This window comes from Osmerus eperlanus, chromosome 25 (genome assembly GCF_963692335.1).
Source record: "Osmerus eperlanus chromosome 25, fOsmEpe2.1, whole genome shotgun sequence".
Taxonomy (NCBI): Eukaryota; Metazoa; Chordata; class Actinopteri; order Osmeriformes; family Osmeridae; genus Osmerus; species Osmerus eperlanus.
The window spans coordinates 7,891,930-7,914,393 of NC_085042.1; the positions used below are offsets into that span (position 1 = coordinate 7,891,930).

The 22,464-nt window shown below is 48.7% G+C and overlaps 2 protein-coding genes across 5 annotated transcripts in view; both read right to left on the reverse strand.

The window, feature by feature from the left end:
- The window catches only part of hmcn2 (hemicentin 2), a 50,224-nt gene extending 44,319 nt beyond the window's left edge, over positions 1-5,905 (reverse strand). Inside the window, exons 1-4 of the mRNA XM_062451952.1 lie at positions 5,040-5,905; positions 3,035-3,105; positions 2,616-2,774; positions 2,265-2,387 (exon numbers count right to left, since the gene is read on the reverse strand). Coding sequence (XP_062307936.1) covers positions 2,265-2,387; positions 2,616-2,774; positions 3,035-3,105; positions 5,040-5,298 — 612 coding nt within the window. The 5' untranslated portion in view covers positions 5,299-5,905. The remainder of the gene's footprint in view (positions 1-2,264; positions 2,388-2,615; positions 2,775-3,034; positions 3,106-5,039) is intronic.
- Positions 5,906-6,543: 638 nt separating this feature from the next.
- ncs1b (neuronal calcium sensor 1b) lies at positions 6,544-20,081 on the reverse strand. 4 transcript variants are annotated; one of them, XM_062451938.1, is made up of 11 exons: positions 19,894-20,081; positions 19,014-19,186; positions 18,754-18,843; positions 17,990-18,641; positions 15,512-15,536; positions 10,817-10,955; positions 9,644-9,722; positions 9,467-9,555; positions 9,271-9,348; positions 8,201-8,308; positions 6,544-7,636 (listed from the first exon to the last, which is right to left on the reverse strand). In XM_062451938.1, the coding sequence occupies exons 4-10, from the start codon at positions 18,051-18,053 to the stop codon at positions 8,210-8,212; spliced, it is 573 nt and encodes a 190-aa protein (XP_062307922.1). In that variant the 5' UTR covers positions 18,054-18,641; positions 18,754-18,843; positions 19,014-19,186; positions 19,894-20,081; the 3' UTR covers positions 6,544-7,636; positions 8,201-8,209. The 4 variants fall into 4 exon arrangements, with proteins under 4 accessions (XP_062307922.1, XP_062307921.1, XP_062307923.1 ...); XM_062451937.1 differs by having other exon boundaries at positions 18,942-19,186; XM_062451939.1 differs by lacking the exon at positions 18,754-18,843.
- Between the last annotated feature and the right edge of the window lie 2,383 nt (positions 20,082-22,464).

The window sequence follows — 22,464 nt, forward strand, 5'->3', positions numbered from 1 at the left end:
CTCACCCTGCTCCTTCAGAACCTCACCCTGCTCCTTCAGAACCTCACCCTGTTCCTTCAGAACCTCACCCGGCTCCTTCAGAACCTCACCCTTTTCCTTCAGAACCTCACCCTGCTCCTTCAGAACCTCACCCTTTTCCTTCAGAACCTCACCCTTCTCCTTCAGAACCTCACCCTGTTCCTTCAGAACCTCACCCTGCTCCTTCAGAACCTCACCCTTCTCCTTCAGAACCTCACCCTGTTCCTTCAGAACCTCACCCTGCTCCTTCAGAACCTCACCCTGTTCCTTCAGAACCTCACCCTGCTCCTTCAGAACCTCCCCCTGCTCCTCCAGGAGTGGTGTCCAATAGCGTTGGAGACAGGGAAACCGGACACCTAACAGAGGGCTCGGCATCCCCCAGAACTGAGGTTAAGGCCCAGCCCCGACAGTGTTAGCAGGGCGATGGGGTGCCAGGAACCAAGCCATTACACCAAATCACTCCCAGATGGAACCACTTCGCCTCCTCGATATGAACGTCAACACACCTGCCTCGTCTTATCCTCTGACATCTTCAGGGAAGGGTCGACCACATGTGTCTTCCTGTGTGTAAGAGTTGCGGCTAGACTGGCTACAGAGTCAGGCTTTGTTCTCCGGCAGCACAGGGAACAGGACAAGGGGATGCAGGTTAACTGGGGTTAGCTTCGCTGGTTCGGAACAATGCTGTTCCTTTACCTCACTACTGAGTCTACCTGCTTTGGGAATACTCAAGACAAGGTTAGCCATGTTCCTGGAGGAAGAGGAAGTGGAGCCAAGGTGATCTTAAGCAGCCAGTGTAGATTAGAGGGTGCAGCCGGAACTCATGACATCATATCCTGTCTTGATATCATCTGTTCTACATACAGAACGCAGGCTGATGTAAGAAGCCATTCTCGATGCAGGAGTCTGGAACCTCACAGCTTTTCATGCCCCACATCTTACTGAGAGCTGACAACAGCCAACAGGATTATGGATGATCCAAGCTTTGGTCCAATCTTAAAAAAACTCCAAACTTAGTTTAGGTCCAAGCTCTGAAAGACTCCAAGCTTGAGTCCAGTCTTAGACAGCACATCAGTGTTCTGTTGCGGGTTCACGGCTGACTGGAAGATCTTTTTAGATTACAGACAGTTGAAATGTGCACACAAGTCTCACAATGGGCTGTTGTTTGAGGACTTGGAGCCAGCTCAGCAGGGCAGCTGTGAGTGTATGTGTGTGTGTGTGTGTGTGTGTGTGTGTGTGTGTGTGTGTGTGTGTGTGTGTGTGGTGGGGAGTTTAGCCATGACAGATCATATCCTGGGATTAGAGAAGAAAATAAGCAGTCTGTTTTCCCTCCGCTTTTCTCAGAGACCACAAAAAACGGTGTATATTTGATTTGCCTAAGCTCATGTTAATTGGGAAGATTTAAGTTTGATTTTTTGGTGCTAAGGTGATTTTTAAGGATAAAATGATTTTGATACATACATTAAATAACAGCCATCCAGGACGTATAAGCGACTATGCCGTTGCGTATGAATGTGTCTCTCAGTTCCAGTACCTGTCTCTACTGTAGTCAGCTAGAGATTCAGCTGGAGAACTGCACATGTGAGTTGGGTCACTGCTGAACATTCATAACGCACTCCAGCCTGGTCTGGCACTCTGTGGTCAGCTGGGGGTCAGCTGGGGGTCAGCTGGGGGTCAGGGTGTGAGAGAGGACTGCTGTCAGCTGGACTGCCAACCAAGGTCCCCAAATTCCAGCCTGCGTCAGACCCGATAAAGGACCGCCACACAGGAATGACATTTAGGCACTCCTCTAAGACCGGTGGAGGTTATACAGAGGGTTAACAGACCCAGGCCCAAAACACCACCAGCAGCACACACACACACACACTTCAAATGATGTTAAATAAAGCAGACCTACGCAAGTGCGCGCACACACGCGCCTAATCAGTAGTAGGTTCAGGGGTTCAGTGGGCCGCAGTGAACAGTCCTACTGCGCTGGATCATGTCACAGCCCTCGCCCAAGCCCAGCAATGTCCTGTGTCGACACGCAGGATACCACTGTCTCTCTGAGAGGAAGCTGGCTTGTTTAAAGTCTGACAGGGAACTACTGAGGCGGGCTGACTTTGTTTTCCCCGGCTCAGATACAGTTACACGCTGCAGACCATGTCAAGGAGCAACTCGACTCTCACGACACCGGCGACGGCACATCCACGACTGCAAACAGTCACAAAAACCTTTGCTTTTTTTCCTCCTTTAAAAGGCATCCTCACCTCGTTGACCTGCTGCTTGTCCAGGTGGAAGATCTGTCCTGAGGAGGTGGCGGCGATCTCTTCGTAGGCACGGTACCCCGGCTGGGAACGGTCACCACAGTCCCCGGTCAGCACAAACACCACCTGGGGAGAGAGGAGGAGGGCAGGGCGCACACAGTGGGTACAGGGTCCGGATCAACACCGCCAATCCCACCCAAACGCATTCTGGTTACAGTCAAGGGAAATGATTTCCCTGTCTTGGAAGATGACAGAAGGCGGTTGGTTAAAGCAGGATTAGACGGTCTCAGTGGTGTTTGCGCAGTGTGCGGTATGAAGGGGACCCGGCTTGGCTGGGCCTGCAGGCTGCTCTACCTGCGACTGTCTGAGCTGCACCAGCTGCAGGACGTCTCTTTTGAGCCGGAAGTCCTTGGCCCGGGCGTCCGTGAAGACGTAGATGAAGGAGCCAGGCAGGGAGACCTCCAGGGCTTTCTTGATGGCTCCTATACTCATCTCAGGACAGTCTCCTCCACCCTGAGGGGAACACGCGGGCAGGAAGGGTTAGCGTTACACATCCCCCCTCTGACATCAGCCCCAGAGGCCATCCCCAGCTACTTTGATCATTGTTCCTCGTCTGGATCCGGAACTCGGGGGGGGGGTCTACGGAACAAACCTAAACTCCGTCTACAGACGGCACGGAGCACGCCTCGATGCCGTGTACAGAACGCTGTACACGGTGGAGCAGTCTACCTGTAACCTGAGAGGCGCGTGCACACAGCTGCTCTGGTACACACCTGGACAAACAGATCCTGCAGGTCCTGCTGGAACTTCCTGGGGTCAGTGGTGATGGACACCGGACCGATGTCTGAGGGGAAACATTGCGCAGATGGAGGTAACGTTACACATGATCAATGGAAGGCCAATCAAAGCGTCATCACAGGACACCGATTAGTTACAGTGTCTAGAACAGATGTTTGATGGTCTTTTAATCATGTAAGTGCTTCTTTACAACCCAGGAAATCTTCCTACTACACACAAAAGCCTTTGCTGTTGCCTAGTAGTAGTTCGACACCTAGTTCAACACCTTGGCAGATTGACGTTAGTAAACAGAGGGGCACAGGCAAAACATCTGTTAAACAACGAGCCCAAATGCCACTCGTTTTATTGCCACTCCAAGGTACATGCACCATCGCATTTCCAGTCTCTTTGGACAATATCTGTCATCCCCTTCTACTGGATACGACTTCACCACATCATTTACATTTTCACATTTATAGTCATTTAGCAGACGCTCTTATCCAGAGCGACTTTCAGTAAGTACGGGACATTCCCCCCGAGGCAAGTAGGGTGAAGTGCCTTGCCCAGGGACACAACATCATTTTTGCATGGAAAAATCGAACTGACAACCTTCAGATTACTAGCCCGATTCCCTAACCGCTCAGCCACCTGACTCCTCCTAACTGCGTGTTCACGTGTTCGGAAGACACCTAACAGGAGTGTTGTCCACGACGACATGCTAATGGTTTCTCGTTAGCTCTGTTTACTGCTGCGCTACTTTGCAGTCTCTACGATGTCTGTTTCCTCTCCTTCTACAGCTGTGGGGTAGTCTCAAGCCTTCAGGGGCTGGATGATGGGCACAGTAAACATGAACCAACACACAAAGGACACATTGTTTGTGGTGTATAGATTAGCAGTCCTTGATTACAGTGCTGAGGTTCAGAAGGTAGATGCCGCCAGTGTGATTGTGTGTGTGTCTGTGTCTGTGTGTGTGTATGTGTCTGTGTGTGATATGGGTGTTTGATGCGTCAAGTTGCCCTTATTCAGTCAATCAGCCCCTCAATCTCTCAAACTGTCTTTCTATGCATTTGATGAAGCCTTTGTCTCTTCCTCCGCCATGGGGCCTGTAAAAACACTGGCAGTGTCACACCTCTTTGTCACTCACACAGTTTCTTTGCAATCTTAGAAGTTTACAAGGACCCCAGAGGCACGGCATGTTTAACAGAGACACAGTGTGTCGAGTTGAGCAGCAACCCCACTTCCACCCCAGCCTCAGACCCCAGCCTCAGACCCCGGCCTCAGACCCCGGCCCCCAGCCTCTCTCCACCTAGGACTTCAGCCTCCAGCCTTTCAGCCCCACAACTCCCAGGCCCCAGCCTCACAGCCCTCCAGCCTCATAGCCCTCCAGCCCCTCACCCCTCCAGCCTCCCACCCCTCCAGCCTGGACCAGAGGCGAGGAGGGGGGTGGGTGACTGGGGTAATTACACACAAGCAGACAGCATATGCTTCTCATCAGCGACCAAACACCCTCCCCCCATTAGAACTCTTGGTTTCAAGCTCCAGGTTTCCCCTAGTCAAGGAAGTGAAGACCCTGCTGAGACGTACCCTCAGTATGAATGATATAGCCGAACTGTGTGTTGTCATAAATGTTTTACTATCTTGTTGAAGCAAGATATTTGCCATTTAGATGTGTGTCAAACTAATGTACACCAACATAATGTATTGATATAATGAACAATGTACCGATGCTGTGTATATTACCTACATCGTTGCTAAAACAATTAAAACATCACACATCATAATATACCATTGAATGTGTTTTCCTTGATAGCCTACCATAAGCAAGATGTTTTGCCAGTTTGGTTATGGCGGTCCCTGGTGGTTTTGTTCATTACAATTAAGCTTTATTTACCAATATGAATACAACTGAGGACGACATGTGAAAGACTATATTACGTATACTGTACATGTGTTGCAAGACATAATGTTCAGGAGTCAGTTGAGCTTATGATAAGTATTTACCTGGGTCATGAAATGGGACAAGGACAAAGTTTTTGATGGGTCTGGTCCTCCGGCTGAGAGTTTTCTCCAGGATCCGAGAAGCGCCCTCTATCACCTGTTTGAGATCGTCGTACATGGAGCCGGTAACATCGAACACAAAGGCCAGAGTTGAAGCGCTGTCACTGGACCCAACTTCTTCCTCAACCCGCTGGATTGCCGACACATTGTGCGCGCTGATGATGAGCGCCAAGGCAAGGCACTTCAACACGATATCCGTCATTTTCTTTCTAGTACATCTGTATGCTTTGAGAATAGTATTAAACGACTACTACCTAATTAAATATTGGAAAATGTCCAAAACTCATCTGTAATTGTCTGTTTTCACTCCTACAGGCGAATTAGGATAGATACCTAACTTAACCTTGGAATCAAACAAAGTTGCTTTCTGTGCAGATGATGAGCTATGGTATTTCCAGAGTTGCGGTACATCCGTGAGCAGAAGTTTGGAAGGACTGATGCCTTTAGACTCCCCTGGAGAAATGGTCCGGGGCTCTCCAAACGGGGGCGGAGATGGGTGTTAAAAAGGGTCCTGAAGAACAACCTGATTTTCTGAGTGAAACTTGACCCGACTGTGACTTCCAGCCCTAACCCCATCCCACATTCTATTGGACAGCTATTCTTTCGTTTCTGAAGCGTGTACCAGAACCGAAATTAAATTGATAACATTACGCACTTTATTTGTATGGCGGAGAGCACTTTGGTTATAAGCCATGAACATTGTCTCAGTGACCACGGTTTATAAATAGCTACCGTTTATATTCAGCTGCCACGCATCTAATTTTATACCCAGTCGCCTACTGCTCATGGTGAATAAAGTAGATTGACATGAGTCAGAGAAACATCACGTTTTGGACAAGCCTCTTCGTATACTTTTCTGTTATACCTTACATCCAATTTGGAAATTTAAAATCTGTGTTCAGCTTATTTGCATTTTTTCACTGAACTGTTACAAACAACAAGCAACGCGATGCACGCCATTAGAAGCCATTACACACGTTTACACAGTATTGGGAACTAGGTTGCACGGAACATCAGTGATGTCATCCTTAGCCTCCAAGCCTGTCCTTTCCTGTTTGACAAACCCTAAGGTTCCTTTATTCCTAATGGCTGTGGATATCTCCTGCAGCCAGCACTGTTGGATAAGGATAAATGGTGTTAACCTGGGTCGACTAATGGCCCGGTTGAACTATACCTAGTCATGTCTCATACACGACTATCATCAGAACACATTCCTATTCCAGTTTGAGTTCAGCCTTTGGATAACAGTATATGACCATCGTATTGTATACCTTTTTGTGTACTGAACATTCTGATTGCAGCACAAAAAAAGAACAAATATTTCCACTGTAGCCTCCACTGACATAATCTCTTGATTACATGGATCTTGATGTTTATTTAAACTGAGTTGATATTGTCAACTTGTGAGGTGGCTTAGAAAGAATTTCAATGACACTTTATGTAAATGAAAGTCAGTTAAATGCTTTTTTTTTTATTGTGCTCTATCACTACAAAGATGAAATTACATTACAGTGACCTCACTTGCATAAGGCTGAATCAGAGAGGCTGACTAGTTAAACACCGACACTCAGAAGGAAACGATCTAACTGACCAAAGAATAAAAATCATTTTAACATGCTGGATTCCGCCTCAACAGAACAATTCTCCTAAACACACAGCCTGCAAAAGCTTCACAACGACAATCTGCCTGTCTGTGTCTCCGGGGTCAACCAAGGCTGGTTGTCCACACAGGGAGTCAAACTGTCACTGGAACTGACGATGCTAGTTTGGGACGTGTCACCTGTGAGGGATTGAGCAGTGTAGCGTGGCATGCTGTTCAGGGGGAAGGGGTACTAGCGGGGCTACATGGGGGGCTGTTGGAAGAGGAAACACACAAAGAACCACATACCACAAATATAATAAAGCTGTTCATTTAAAAAATTAAATTAAAACACACCCAAAAACAAGCATTAAATAAAAATATATCTTTGATTGACAACACTCCAACCAATGACGCAAAGATAATAAAATATTACAAGCAATATTTGCGTTGGCATGTAATCTGTCTTGACAAGTGTATACATCTAATTGGCCTCCATTATTTCCAAACACATCCCCAGGTCCTGAAGACATGTCCAGGTGTGGTGCTCAGGAGGCTGGAGATGCCGCAGGGACTTAGTTCAGGGTACACACGCACGACAAGTGGGACTACCAGGAGAAATACTTTCCGGAACGTTCTCTCCGAGACGGCTCCACTCCACGGGGTGACCGTGGATGCCTCCTCTGCTGCCACAGTCTTCTGAGAGGACCACAGACCACGCGTGGGGGGCGGGGCCTCTCCTCATAGCTCCTCCTCTTCTGTGATGTCACAGGGGCCAGTGTTGTTTTTACTATGGTGGAGATGAAGATGTGCAGCTGACGACACGGAATCTCATGCAAGCCAATGTCTGTCTCTCTCCCCCCCACCCCCCCCCCTTGTCTGCTACCAGAGGCTGTAGAGGGGGGAGGGAGGGGGGGATGTCCTCCACAGCTACAGGTCTGCTGGTGCCAGACTGGACCATCTGGGAAACACAACACACCGTGATTCATCAGGACAAACGTTGTGTTCATGCGTGTCTGGAAACATCATTTCCTGTTGATAGGGGTGAATTAGTAGCATTTCATCTAGCGCTACTGCAAAGACAGCAGGCAGCCCGCAAATTCAGCCCATTGAGCATTAACCGTCTGCCGCGATTCAACAGCAATTGTCAGTAATGGTGTGTGAAGAGAAAGCAGTTTACAGGAGCTCTCTCTCCCCCAAGCCCTGCCAGGCTGTCTGACGGCCAACAATCAGCCGAGGTCTGCCTGAATAATTCATGAGGACTAACTGTGCGCTGACAACGTCCTCTCCACTGACCTCAGTCTGTCGCCAGCATCTACAAGCACCACTCAAGAGCTTTTGTAAGGAAAAAAACATTGAGTTTTATTATACTGCTGATGTTATACTGACAAGTTTGGCAGATATTCTATCAGGCAGTTCACTATACTAGAGAGACTAGTGAGTAGATCTGGAAATTCCTTTGGGGTTAATAAAGGGAATCGAACATCCAGTGGGTGTTTTTGTTGTGGTTACTGTTGCCACTGACCTTCCAGCTCTACACCAGGCCGTCGTAGAGAGACAGAGCTTGTACAATGGAGGGGTCAGCCTTCGATCCCTCCTGGAACTCCTGCAGAGTCAGCTTCCCATCGGCATTCTGGAACACAACCAGACAGAGCACCTTTACCTCTCTTCCAAGGTCTTTTCTTTAATCTTCTAAGTCTTTTTTTGGCACTTTACTTTATGTCATTCATTTATGGAATTCCATGATTGGAGAGACAACTTTGGACCACTAGTGTTCTCCCCCAAGCCCCGCAACCTCCAAGGTGTTTTTGTATTTTATAGTCTTGTTTCTATGGATGTTTTCTACGTCTTGTTGCAAAACCAACTGCCCTCTGGGGACAAATGAAGTAGAAAGTTGAAGTTCTGGAACAAAACTTCCTCTCATTCGAGTTCTGGAACACAACCAGATAGGAAGAGTACAGTTTTCCTCTCCTTCCAGTTCTGGAACAGAACTACTGTACTGGAAGTACAGTAGCTGATGTTACTTGCTCTCATCAGCAGGGGGCAAAAGTGATTCTCAGACCAGTGAGAAATGTATCGTGGCTTTTCAGCACAGTTTTGCTGATCCAGTTCAGTACACTCGAACGGTCACCCTTCCCTTTTTCCGTCCCTCTTTCTCTCCTTCTCTCTCCCTCCCTCCCTCCCTCCCTCTCTCTGCTTGTATAAATGACTGAGTGTTGCGGTCTCCTGCTAGTCTTCTGGGCCGACCCTGGCACTGAGCAGGCAGCTGACAAACACGTCCATGCTGTCTCAGCTTTCACTGGGCTGCCGTCAGAGCCTGCCCCAGGCGAGGGGGCATTAGCTCGGGCTCTGCTGGGTGGAGGGCTGGGTATCTGGGGGTATTAGAGCGGGACTCTGCTGGTTGTTTATGGGTGTTTAATATAGACTGCAGCCAGGGTGGTGTTTGTAATGCTGCAAAGGCTACAACTGACATGTTTAACCTGCACTGCCTGCATCACTGACCCGCTGCGCAGTGGTTCCACTCTCTTCCTCTGGGATGGGAGGCTGCTGGGAAACGTTAAAGGGTTCGGAAGCAGGCTTGTGTAAAGGGTCTACCTTGTCCATCATGGCAAAAATGCGATCGACTCTCTTCTCAGGCGTGTTCTCCTCTTCTGGAAGCTCGACCGTGTTTCCCTGAAACACACAGCACACACCTGGCCTGTAACAGCACACACCTGGACGCACGTAAAGGCTTTCAACATAACAGAGAACAAATACCGTCGATTAGTAATGTGAAACAAAAAACACTTACCACCATCTGATAAATGGCGTCTACAATGTTCAACATCTCGTCTCTCGTGATGAAGCCATCGTTGTCCAGGTCATACAGTTTAAACGCCCCTGTTTAGACGGCGAAAAATAAAAAATATTAGATCTATTTTTTCCGGATGTCAGCACCTAACCCTAAGGTCAGAGGTCACCTCCTTACATCTCAGCTTCTCGTCCAGTGTCCCTCTCGAGGTGACCGACAGGGCCTGGATGAACTCGGAGAACTCGATGCGTCCGTCCTGTGGGGTGATAGTGGACAGCCAGTGTCTTTAGTCAATTGTTTTTTTTTCTTCTAACCTTTTTTCCAAAAACATTTTTTTCACAGTGAAAGGAGAGGAGAGAGGAGGAGAGGGTAGAGGAGAACAGAGAAGCCTTAAACAGTAGAGTAAAGCTGTCCAGAGGACAATAGAGTACAGTAGAGTTTTGTAGAGTCCTCATAAAGTACTCATCAATGATGCAAACCTATTTTTGAAAAAAATCGCAAATATATTTTCAACCTTTCGAAACTCTTATGTAGAAAATATTTTCAAACCTTTAGAAATTCAGACATTGATTTGAGCCCCACGACTGTATGGATTACTTAAAAAGGGTTGCAAATAACCTATACCCATGTCAAAATGCAAAAACACAAGAATTTACATTTTGCGACAGGCCAAGTTCAGTTTGGGACGGTTCATTTTGCAATTCGGGACAGTGAAGAAAACAGTGAGTTGCGAGCCCTGCATGTGGGCCCTGCCTGCTGCTATTCCTGCCCTGCACCTGGCCGTCCCCTGAGAATACAGCTCATCCCCAGGTCATTAGGAAGACGGATGCTCCTGCCACGCAGCTTCAGTTATTCCCAGCACATAGGAACCACTGTATTTCAGGGGCTAAAGATGTTTTGGGGCTCATCACTGACTACACAGCATGAATGGACTTGTTAGAGGCTCTTCCAGGCCCGCAGGGTTACTGCCCCTCCTGGGACTGGTTTCTCCTCTGCTTTGCGGGGTTCCCACACACCATCACCATCATGCGACACAACTCAGCACAGAAGGTCCAATTACCCAACATGCATTGGGGGGCAGCTCTGGGCCCCCCAGCACGGGTGCGAGGCAGCCATCTCCAGCCTCAATGAAAATGGCGGTTTCCCATATTGTCAGAAATGTCATTTCTCAGAAATAAAACCCTTAATAATAATGATCAGAAAAAAAACACACTAACAATAGCACACCTAATCATAGTCAAGCGGTTGCTATGGTGACTGTATCTTCGAGACAGACAGAGCAGCATGTGTTAAATGACAGTAATGACAGGATACAGCAGGCCTGCTGACAGCCCTGGGATGATACTGTACCTTGTTCTCATCAAACACGTTGAAGACAAACAAAGCGAACTTGGTGGGGTCTCCGAAAGGGAAGAACTGCTTGTAGATCTTCTGGAAGCCCACAGCATCTAACTGACCACTGGGGCAGTCCTTGATGAAGCCCTTGTACCTAGTAGAGGAGAAGAGAGGCAGGGAGTCATGGTAACTGTAATAATACACAACAACAGACTGTACACAAAAACAAAACAAAAACAGAAACACTATCATAATTATACTGATTATTATGAACAGCTGTGTAATATAACAGTTTGTATGAGTAAAACACATTTCTTACACAAGAAAACTCCTTTGATCTAATTTTAAATGAGTAAACCTTTGTTAGGCTATGTATCTCCTTAGCAGATAAGACCAGATACAGCTAATCCAATAAAAGGGACAGACATAGTTAAGTTTAAATCCAATCACTTTCGAGTATTTCGTTTGATAGTGGGTATAACTGATAGATAGATCTGTGTGCTTTATACATCTTGGAGATAATACATATGGACATCTTAGACAGTGCTAAATTTAGAACTGGTTCACATGCAATTTCAAGCACGGTCACTCAAAGGTGGGCATTGTACAACTCAATTAGGCTTATCACGCTGTAATAACAAGACAGTAATGTCTCTCCACAGATGCTGAGGGGGAGGGGGGGATATGAAAAAGTAATAGGAGAGATGATTAGTTGGAGAGAGAGAAATAAACTCTCTCTCTCTCTCTGTCTCTTTAGTCGGAGAAGAAATATGATTCAAATAAACCCACATTCCCCACATCCCTCAGTGATTCACCCTGCTCCCCTAATGAGGCTAGGCTGTAATTAAGGCCAAACGCAGAACGAGTGTGGAAACCCAGGACACATATAGGCTGATTTATCTCCTATTTGACTCCTCACTCTAAAAGCCATACTTCTAATCTGGTTGACAGATGAAGCAGGGCCTCAGTCCGCAGCCAAGACCAGCTTAGAGACGAGACGAAGGTTTGGAGAAGAGGAGATGTTCATTCAGTCATTTGCATATCTGGAGATATGGGAGAGGAAGGAAAGACCGGTCCAGGACGATGAGGAACTACGCTTTCGTTGCCAGAACCGAACAAAACATTGCATAACCTTATTGGGAAATGACCCAATTCATGTGAAAGTTAAGTAACTCAAACTTGTAACTTGAGAAAAACACACAACTTTTAAAAATTCAAAATCAGGGCAATATTCCTAGCAGGTTCATTAAAATGAATACATACAAATATTTTGATTATTGTAGACCAAGTGCTGCTTTCATATCCGCTGCTCAAACACCTGTTTACGAGCGTGTTAATCACAGACATGGAGCAAGAGGACTGGGTTGATCTCGAGTGGAGCCCAACTTGTTCTGGGTCATACTGCCCCTAATATGAGTAGGGATCAGATGTGTAGGAGACTGGAAGCAGGCTTGATCACACAGCAACACAAGCACACTGCTGTTGTTGCTGAGAGCCTCCTGAAGCTGGTAACCCTGTTCCCACACGCATGGTACATGCTACATAGGACTACTTACTACGTGTCTGCTACATGCTAGGACCACCCTGCCTGTGACCTGCCGGAAGAGACTACTGGCCTGTCTACAGAGCAGCATCACTCTGTTGTTATTGATTAGCTTGGGGAGTAAGTCCATCTCACTAATGCTACTGCCCCATCGACTATAATCTCAATAAAAACACATTTAATTTTGTGGCACAGGCCCGTTCATCTAATAGCGCTAATTCTTGGATGTCTGTGTGCCCGAGCTCTAATTACACACCATCTGCCGGCTCCCTGGTTAAACTCCTCTCCTCCTCCTCATCCCTCACACACACTGCACTGTGTTGATCGCCGTGAGGAGCCACCAAAGTTTTCATTATAAAAAACAACTACTAAACGCCTGAGGCAGTAGTAGCCAGGCCGGGCAGGGAGGGGTTATTCCACACCAGTGCACCCCGGGAGGGCTCCCTGGAGACGGCTGGGCTGTGGAGCCTCTGGCCCCAGTCCGCCCTGAATGCCGCCTCCACACCCCCGCTCACAGGGCCCTGCCTCCACACCCCCGCTCACAGGGCCCTGCCTCCACACCCCCGCTCACAGGGCCCTGCCTCCACACCCCCGCTCACAGGGCCCTGCCTCCACACCCCCGCTCACAGGGCCCTGCCTCTACACCCCCGCTCACAGGGCCCTGCCTCCACACCCCCGCTCACAGGGCCCTGCCTCCACACCCCCGCTCACAGGGCCCTGCCTCCACACCCCCGCTCACAGGGCCCTGCCTCTACACCCCCGCTCACAGGGCCCTGCCTCCACACCCCTGCTCACAGGGCCCTGCCTCCACACCCCCGCTAACAGGGCCCTGCCTCCACACCCCTGCTCACAGGGCCCTGCCTCCACACCCCCGCTAACAGGGCCCTGCCTCCACACCCCTGCTCACAGGGCCCTGCCTCCACACCCCCGCTAACAGGGCCCTGCCTCCACACCCCCGCTCACAGGATCCCCGGCTCCACTTACGCAGAAGGCTCGGGGTCGTGACTCCCAGCCGGGACTGATGCAACCTAGACCCTCGCCCTCCAGGCGCTGGAGACCCCTCTCTCGCTCATCACTGACGGAGAAACGTGGTTCAGACTGACGTGGTGACTGGAGCTCTCGATGAGTTGGATGCCCCAGGGGCTAGCGGGAGGGGGGGGCTGATACAACAGCGATGACATCATCTCCCGCTTGGGATGAGATCGTGCTGCTGCCGCTGCTATCTCCGCGGCGACGGAACGCAGCCAAGAGTCTGTCTGAAGACAAAGAGCTCTTCGCACCCCATCAGAGCTCTCTCTGGTAAGCAGCAGCAAAAGGTAGGTCAGGCCCAGATCAAGGAGGAGATTCACTCAGTGTTATCAGCCCATGAATACTCAGTCTGGATCTCCAACCTACTAAGACAGGCTATTTTGAGAATGTGTCTGTCTGAGGGAGAGAGGACTGCAGGCTTCAAACCTAGTATCAAAGTCCACTCCTGCCCTGGTTTACGAAGCCCTCTCCCACAACCCCAGGCCTGATCTTTGTACATGTTTGTCCTGACTGTAGGAACTCCACACAGACCTGCTGCAGACAGAGGCATCAATCAGACACCATGAGTCAACAGGCGGTGACTCAGAGTCTGGCTGCTCTTTGGTCCAGCAGGTCAGCCACCCCTGGGGAGCTGTAGCAGACCTGGAGGAACACTCTCTGTCCACACAGCCTCCAGCACCTCTCCTGGACACACTCTCTCCACACACAGCCTCCAGCACCTCTCCTGGACACACTCTCTGTCCACACACAGCCTCCAGCACCTCTCCTGGACACACTCTCTGTCCACACAGCCTCCAGCACCTCTCCTGGACACACTCTCTCCACACACAGCCTCCAGCACCTCTCCTGGACATACTCTCCACACACAGCCTTCTCTCCTGAACACTCTCTCCACACACAGCCTCCAGCACCTCTCCTGGACATACTCTCCACACACAGCCTTCTCTCCTGAACACTCTCTCCACACACAGCCTTCTCTCCTGAACACTCTCTCCACACACAGCCTTCTCTCCTGGACACACTCTCTCCACACACAGCCTCCAGCCTTCTCTCCTGGACACACTCTCTCCACACACAGCCTTCTCTCCTGGACACTCTCCACACACAGCCTCCAGCCTTCTCTCCTGGACACACTCTCTCCACACACAGCCTCCTCTCCGGAACACACTCTCTCCACACACAGCCCCCTCTCCTGAACACTCTCTCCACACACAGCCCCCTCTCCGGAACACACTCTCTCCACACACAGCCCCCTCTCCTGAACACACTCTCTCCACACACAGCCTCCTCTCCTGAACACACTCTCTCCACACACAGCCCCCTCTCCTGAACACACTCTCTCCACACACAGCCTCCTCTCCTGGACACACTCTCTCCACACACAGCCCCCTCTCCGGAAAACACTCTCTCCACACACAGCCCCCTCTCCTGAACACACTCTCTCCACACACAGCCTCCTCTCCTGAACACACTCTCTCCACACACAGCCCCCTCTCCTGAACACACTCTCTCCACACACAGCCTCCTCTCCGGAACACACTCTCTCCACACACAGCCCCCTCTCCTGAACACACTCTCTCCACACACAGCCCCCTCTCCGGAACACACTCTCTCCACACACAGCCCCCTCTCCTGAACACACTCTCTCCACACACAGCCTCCTCTCCTGAACACACTCTCTCCACACACAGCCCCCTCTCCTGAACACACTCTCTCCACACACAGCCTCCTCTCCTGAACACACTCTCTCCACACACAGCCCCCTCACCGGAACACACTCTCTCCACACACAGCCTCCTCTTCTGAACACACTGAGCACCAGCTCCTCTCCTGAAGTTCCTCCACACAGCAAGAGCAGAGCAAAGGGAGGGAGGGCGAGACCCAGACACGCCCATCCTAGACCCACACACAGACCGACAGGTAAACACCAGAAGGGAACACAAGAAGGAGAAAAACAGAAGAGAAATCGGAGGACCTGCCAGGGCCATGACAGAAACAGAGAAGGTTTGGAAGGGCTGGCCTGTGATGTCATCCTGTCAGCTTTCACAGAAGCCTCTCTGCCAACAAAAAGGTCCTTCCTTTTTCATGGAAGGTATGGAAGCCTGGAAGGTCATTAAGCAGGTTGAGGTTGTACTCACCACTGTTGCACTTCTTTCTCTGTAACTGCGAAAGAAACGGGAGAGAACAATGATGAGTTCAGTCAACACGGACCAAATAAATAAGCTGAAAGATTTTCTGTATAATTATCTCAGCCCTCCAGGAAAAGCTAAACATTTTGTAATTTCAACAGAGTAGCCCATATCTGATGCAGACAGACTACAGGAGAGATATTAGAGAGCAAGTAGGAGAGAGATAAGGTGGATGGAGAGAGAAGGGGAGGAAAAGGAGAAAGGGGGATGGTGAGAGAGAGAGGGATGGAGAGAGTTAGAAGGTGAGGAGGAGGAGAGAGATGGGAGTTGGAGAGAGGGAGGATGATTGAGAAAGAGAACCAGAGAAAGAGAGAGATACAAACTGGTCAGCAGCAGTGTATCTTCTCTTATGAAGGAGAGTAGATTAGGGAGCTAGATTACGATCATGCCCACACAAGCAAAATTGTGATCTACCAGTCCCAAAAAAAAACAATCCCATTAGGTCTCTCTGCCTCGCTCCTTGCTCTGGAGGAACCAAAGCAATTTTCACCATGTGAGCCCTGAGGCTAGACACAAGAGCAGGATCTACGGTAGCAGTCGGCCATTCTCAATCTGCGCCAAGTGAGGGAAATCTAATGTATAATGAAGGATAATGGATAATGGTCATGTAATGGACTGAACTACTTCTTTATATAGACTATGCTCTAAGTGCACTGCCTTTAATCGAGTTGCTATAGCTACCATGTTCTAAGAATATGGAGATATCCAAGATCAAAGACTAACAAGCCTGTGCTCACCTAAGCACGCCTCTCTGTCTCACATAGCTGGGCTCAGCCTTCCACAGTAAGCATCATGTGACCCAACATGAGCAACAAACGCCAGAGTCAATTTCCCTACTGTCAGGCAAGCCAAGCTACCATTAAATTGGCCTCAAAAGTCAGCATTGTCAGAAAATTGAGGCAATTCACCATGGCTTAGATTCTATCAGCTTTTATTACGCAACGCAGCCAGAGGCGATGGGCAGTAATGCAATCAGCCTATGAAGAGGACAGCGGAGCTAGCAGCCAAGCTTTGGTCAGCAGGCCCCACCAGCTCTGTCACTATCACACTCTTGACCGGCTCTGACCACTGTAAACACCCTGGCTACTCACAGTACAGTGGAGGCCCAGATATCTCCTTCACTCATGTCGCTTTCAAGTGACTAGACCTACACTTCATTCGGGCGACCGAACAGCCTCAAAGACCTGATATCACATGAGGAATTGAGACGTAAAGTGCTATCTTATTGTCGTAACCGAAGCCTCAAAGCCTCCATGAAAGCTACTCGACATCAGGAGGAGAAATAAGACAAGATCACAGGAGATGAAGGGACAAAGGAGTCTGGATAAAAAGAGAGCGTGGTGAAGGGTTGGCCATGCTGGGATGCTCGGCTCCCTGAGCGATGCTAACCAGATAACATCACAATTACACTGCTCCATTCCCAGGGTAATTAGGGGATGGAGAGGGAGGCAGGCAGAGAGAGGGAGAGAGAGGCAGACAGAAGGAGGGAGAAAGAGAGTAAGAAAGAAAGAGAGAGAGAGAGAGAGAGAGAGAGAGAGAGAGAGAGAGAGAGAGAGAGAGAGAGAGAGAGAGAGAGATGAACGGCCAACCTCTGGAGAGAGAGAGAGAGAGAGAGAGAGAGAGAGAGAGAGAGAGAGAGAGAGAGAGAGAGAGAGAGAGAGAGAGAGAGAGAGAGAGAGAGAGAGAGAGAGAGAGAGAGAGAGAGATGGTTATGGACAGCAGCAGACCGCCCATCCAAACATGAAGCCTAATCTTCCTCCACAGCAATTTCCTTCCACAGCAGCCTTGCTGGGTCTTGGCGCACAGAAACCCACCACACGAAAACACAGTCATTAAGCAGCCAATGGCTGTCAGCTCCCACCCCACACCTGCTCACTGTGTCACCAACCAATCACTGAGACAGGCCTTCAAGCCGAACAATGCTTTACTGCTCCTGAGCAAACTAGACTGCAGTAAACACTTAAATGTGCATTAAGCTAGGTAATCAACAGAAGATAATGGAAACAGGCTGGTACTGAATGAGATCTGCTCTGAAATTAAAGAAGCTCTTTGCCAAAAGCCCCATAGGACACTTTTGAATTAAGTGGATGTAAGCCCTGTGTGCATTCATAAGCAGTTAACCACTACCAACGAACACCATTACCATTACATTTACATGACATTCATCTGCATGAGATTCAGAGATCAGCCACAGCTACTTGATAAGGGTACAATTAGACACAACAAACAGCCAGTTCTTCCTCAATGGGGACATACTTAGCCATACAGTATGTGGGTCCTTTTTGGGGTACTTGAACGGAGGCATGAGCCAAAACCTGCTCATGTGAACTCCACAACATGAGGGATAGATGAAATAATTCAACAGTGTTTCTCCAGCGGCGAAGACTTAAGAGTTGAAAAGGAGACTTAAGTATGTCGAGTACTCACAGTAGGTCTTCCTGGTCAGTTCCTCCACCACCTCTGGTTTGAGCTTGCTGTTGGATTTACCCATGGCGGTTGTTAGTTCAGCTCACACTGCACGCGAAACCCGCACCCCTCCCACTCCACCTCGGTGCAAAGAGAAGCCCCCTTTACAACCCTCCAGCCTCCTCCTCCACCAAACACATGCAAATATGGACCTCCGACCGGAGGTAGAAGCAATTAAGAGAAGTCCCTCCGTACGGTCGACAGACCTCCCGTTTGCCTGTCTAACGTTTGGTGCCGTCCACTCTGGAGGAGGCGGGCAAGGCCAGGCGGTCGTCCTCTCTGCCCAGACAGCCCTCACCAACCGTGGGCGCTCGGCTCTGCCTGCGGGGCACGGCTCGGTCCCTGTGAGTAGAGTGTCTGCCTCCCCTCTCTCTTCAGACGGCTCCGTGGGCGTGCGAGAGTGGTGTTGCGATGCGTTGCTACCTTCCTCCTTGGTTACGGGGAGTCACTCAGTCTCTGAGTTACGTAGGCTCACTCCCTCGCGTTTCATTTCGCCACTCCTTCCTTCCCTCTCCCTCGCTCTCGCCCTCCTTTTCCAGAACTGTCTCTTCTCTGTGTCGTTTGGCTAAGTTGGGGGAATCCTCCTCCTTGACAGCTTAGATAAGGGTGTGAACTGAAAAACAACAAGCAGAGCTGGCCTTAGGTGACTCTTCTGCGTTCAGCTGCACAGACACTCCCAAGCTTAAACTCTCACATACCAAAACAATTGCACCACACATCCTCACAAAGTCAGACTGTCAGGAACTGGAGCTCAAACAAACAGAGAAACAGGCTCTTTTTCAGGGTTCTCAAAAAGAACATCTATGGTCCACTCCCTGTGTAAAGACAGTGTACATCTAGGGATTTATAGAGTTACCGTTTTTCCCCCCCTCCGCCTTTCGGAAGGACAAGTCAGCCTCGTTCCTGGACTCACAAAAGCCGTAGGGTAATCATTTTCGGAGGATAATGGAGTTTCTTTGTGTCAGGTCAGGGGGTCGGCATTTACCGATGCACAGCAACCAGATGAGACTCAGAATGGAGGCCTATGGTTAGATGTTTCCTCCTGCCCCGGGCATTTTCTAGAGCTTTGCGGTGAACCTGGTCAGAGACGCCTTTCCTGTGCCACCAGGGTAATCTGCATCTTGTTTGCTCAGCCGACGCTCCTGTGTAACCCTGACACTTTTGAAACAAACAGACAGAGCAAGGTCAGAGCAGAGCCAAAAGGGCCAGATTACTGCGGACAACTACCAGCCTTAATCCTTGTCATCTCACCACCTCCAGACCTCCATGTTACTAGAGTACTGATCTTGGCAAAAGGATGAGGGTTTTTCAACTCCTTAAGCATTCTCAGCTGAACAAACTTGCTCATAATAATCATAGTCATATTTCCAGCGAGGTTACGTAAAAAAAAGCATATATAGACATCTGAAGCCAAGCATATAATAACAGTCATTTAGGCTACACTACAGTACTGTAATAGCTCTGCTTTTTCCGTTCAGCGATGCAGAAAGTAGGCTAACTACAACTAAAGTAAATCAATCGCAATGTCTTGAATACAATACGACATTTGATCTTCTAAAGGACTACATTTCGACCCCGGCTGCTGAATATTTTTCGTGGTTATAAAACATCGTTTTGAGACCGTGTCTTGCAGCTAAAAGTGACAGACAACCCCATCACTTCGCAGAGCCGTCTGGACGCCATTCATTGCTTAGCAACACTAACAGTTACCCAGCTGGTTATAATCTAGCTAAGAAAGATAGCACTAGCTAGCTCACTGCTAACTGCGTGTTAGGCACTCGACTCCGCAAGTCACAAGGATGTCAATAAATCAAGTAATAGTTTCAGTGACAACTTTCTGGTTATATATTTATCTAGATACTCACCTCTCATATAGACAGCAGACCAAACAAGAGGAATCACTGTAGTTTCAGACAGTAGACGAGTTGTCTGGTTTTAGACAGTCCCCGCGTGGCTTCCTCCTCCTCCTCCGGTAGGTGCGCGGCTGTCAGGCAGGTCGCTGACAGGCACCGCAATACTCCAGACCAAGTCTGCGACGGTGTGCCAATGCACGATGCATTTCATCACGTTGTCTTATTAAATGGATAAATTGTAGGTGCAGTAGGCTACTTGAATGATACAGATGCTAATACAATGATAAATTAATGAGAATAAATACGCTACAATGTCACACTTTAATGTGTAGTCTTATTTGCCACATTCGTTTTTAACTAGGATACTCTGCACGAGACAGGCTGCTTGTAGATTTGCACTTTTATTTGATCATCATTGTTTCTTTCAGCAAATAGCCTGTTATGTCTGAATCATTTTTGGAACTGGCACCATCAGCCTAATATTCCAGGCTGTTCGAAAATGTAAGAAAATAAAAACATATTAAAACCCATCATAACAGCAAAACAATAGTCTATTCACATCTTGCCATCTGTTCTCTTAGCATTCAGGACAGAGGACAGTTCACTCTGCCAAACCTAGGGCCAGTCTTAGTATTCACAACAAGGAGTCCTGCAGTCCTATATCTGCTATCAGTGTCCACTCTTTCTCTGCTCACAATGGACTGAGCCCAATGCTGTCTCTGACACTGTTGCCAACACAGACCTATGACACATGTCATTGAGTAATTGCCAAAACATAATATGTCACCATTCACTGATTGAAAGAGATGGAGATTTGAAATGAGAAAAACTAATTCACTCACCAAGTACACTTTAGACGGTTTGGCTCGTTTGAAGGTTTAGGACTGTGTCCTCAGAAGTGATGGTCAGTGTACGGCTCGGATAGTTCAGATAAGAGTGGCACCTTTCTAACGCCTCTACCTAAATGACTACACCAAGCACATGCAATACAATCTTTTATCATAACCTGGGAAACACTGCCCCAGATTCTCCAGATGTCCTGTACTTAGTTTATCACAGTTATGAAGAGACAGCCACACAAACTTATTGCCTAAACAACTGAACAGAAACATCCATATATTACAGAGTAGAAGAAGAGGAATCTAATTTGTGGAACGCACACACAAACACCAATTTACTTCCACATCATTTAAGTCAACATTTAATGGTACCCCTGTAGGCCTACCCGTCTCAGTAAACATGTTGATTTCTTAATTGTCATTTACTCAATTAAAATCTGGTTATGGGGAAGAGAAATCTTTGGTTTGGTGCCCATCATATACAATGTATTTTTCACGTGACGGTAAATGTTAGAGGGATTATAGATGGTTGTTGAGAGAGAGAGAGAGAGAGAGGGAGAGAGAGAGAGAGAAAGAGAGAGAGAGATGATGAGAGAGACAGAGAGAGACAGAGAGAGAGAGAGAGAGAGAGAGAGAGAGAGAGAGAGAGAGAGAGGATGAGAGAGGGAAGGGAGAGAGACAGGAGAGAGAGAGAGAGAGAGAGAGAGAGAGAGAGAGGATGAGAGAGGGAGGGAGAGAGACAGAGAGAGAGAGAGAGAGAGAGAGAGAGAGAGAGAGAGAGAGAGAGAGAGAGAGAGAGAGGATGAGAGAGGAGGGCAGCACAGGTCTGAGAGACAGGAGGGGCAGATGGTGGGAGTGAACAAGGGGCAACCTAGGATGCATTTTTAAAACAGCTTGACCACTTCTCCATAAGTAACTCCCCATACCAGCACGTGGTGCCAGCAGGGAAATCTGTTACCACACATTTAATATCCTGATAGTCTGCAGGTTTCAAGGAAAGTAGATTATTGTTCTTTTCCATAAAGAGGTAGACCACCTCGCAAAGGCACTAGATAAAATGATCACATCTGTCCGGTTGCTTACATGCAGTGGTAGGCTTCTACGAACTACAGTGACTTGGCTGTGTAAGCAAGGGGACAAGGGGACATCAGTACATTTAGTCATTTAGCAGACGCTCTTATCCAGAGCGACTTGCAGTAAGTACAGGGACATTCCCCCGAGGCAAGTAGGGTGATGTGCCTTGCCCAAAGACACAACGTCATTTGGGACAGCCAGGAATCGAACCGGCCACCTTCAGATTACTAGCCCGATTCCCTAACCGCTCAGCCACCTGACTCCCCAGTACAGTTCAGTTGACCTGGTCATTTACAACCCCTTGCACACAGTCAGGGTATCTGTCGTAGGGGAAATGTGTGTCTTTAATTCACGGCATCGTGAGAAGGGAATCGTTCCTCTGCAGATCTCTCTCCATACCTCAGCCCTGCTCGTGTGCTAACAGGGGGACAGAGGGCTTCAGTGAAACCTCACTGCTGGTCTAATGCCTTGGATGCCCAGCTGTTAGCACCCACTGACATCAGCCAGTTATGAAGCAGACTAGCAGCAGATGGGGCTTGAATCCCAGCTTTACGGAGATAAACTAGCCCCTCAGGAGGGGGAGAGAGGGGCAAATAGATGGAGGAGTGAGGTGGGGGTGGGAGAGAGAGTGAGAGGGAGAGAAAGTGAGTGAGAGAGAAAGAGACAGAGA

Bases quoted from the DNA above. Each gene is read 5' to 3' on its own strand.
- ncs1b (XM_062451939.1), bottom strand. From the start codon at position 18,053: ATGGGTAAATCCAACAGCAAGCTCAAACCAGAGGTGGTGGAGGAACTG. The intron at 9,723-10,816 runs GTACAGTATCAT...ATCACCCCACAG, and splicing joins ACGTGTTTGATGAGAACAAG to GACGGACGCATCGAGTTCTC. The intron at 9,349-9,466 runs GTAAGTGTTTTT...TGTGTGTTTCAG, and splicing joins ACGCCATTTATCAGATGGTG to GGAAACACGGTCGAGCTTCC.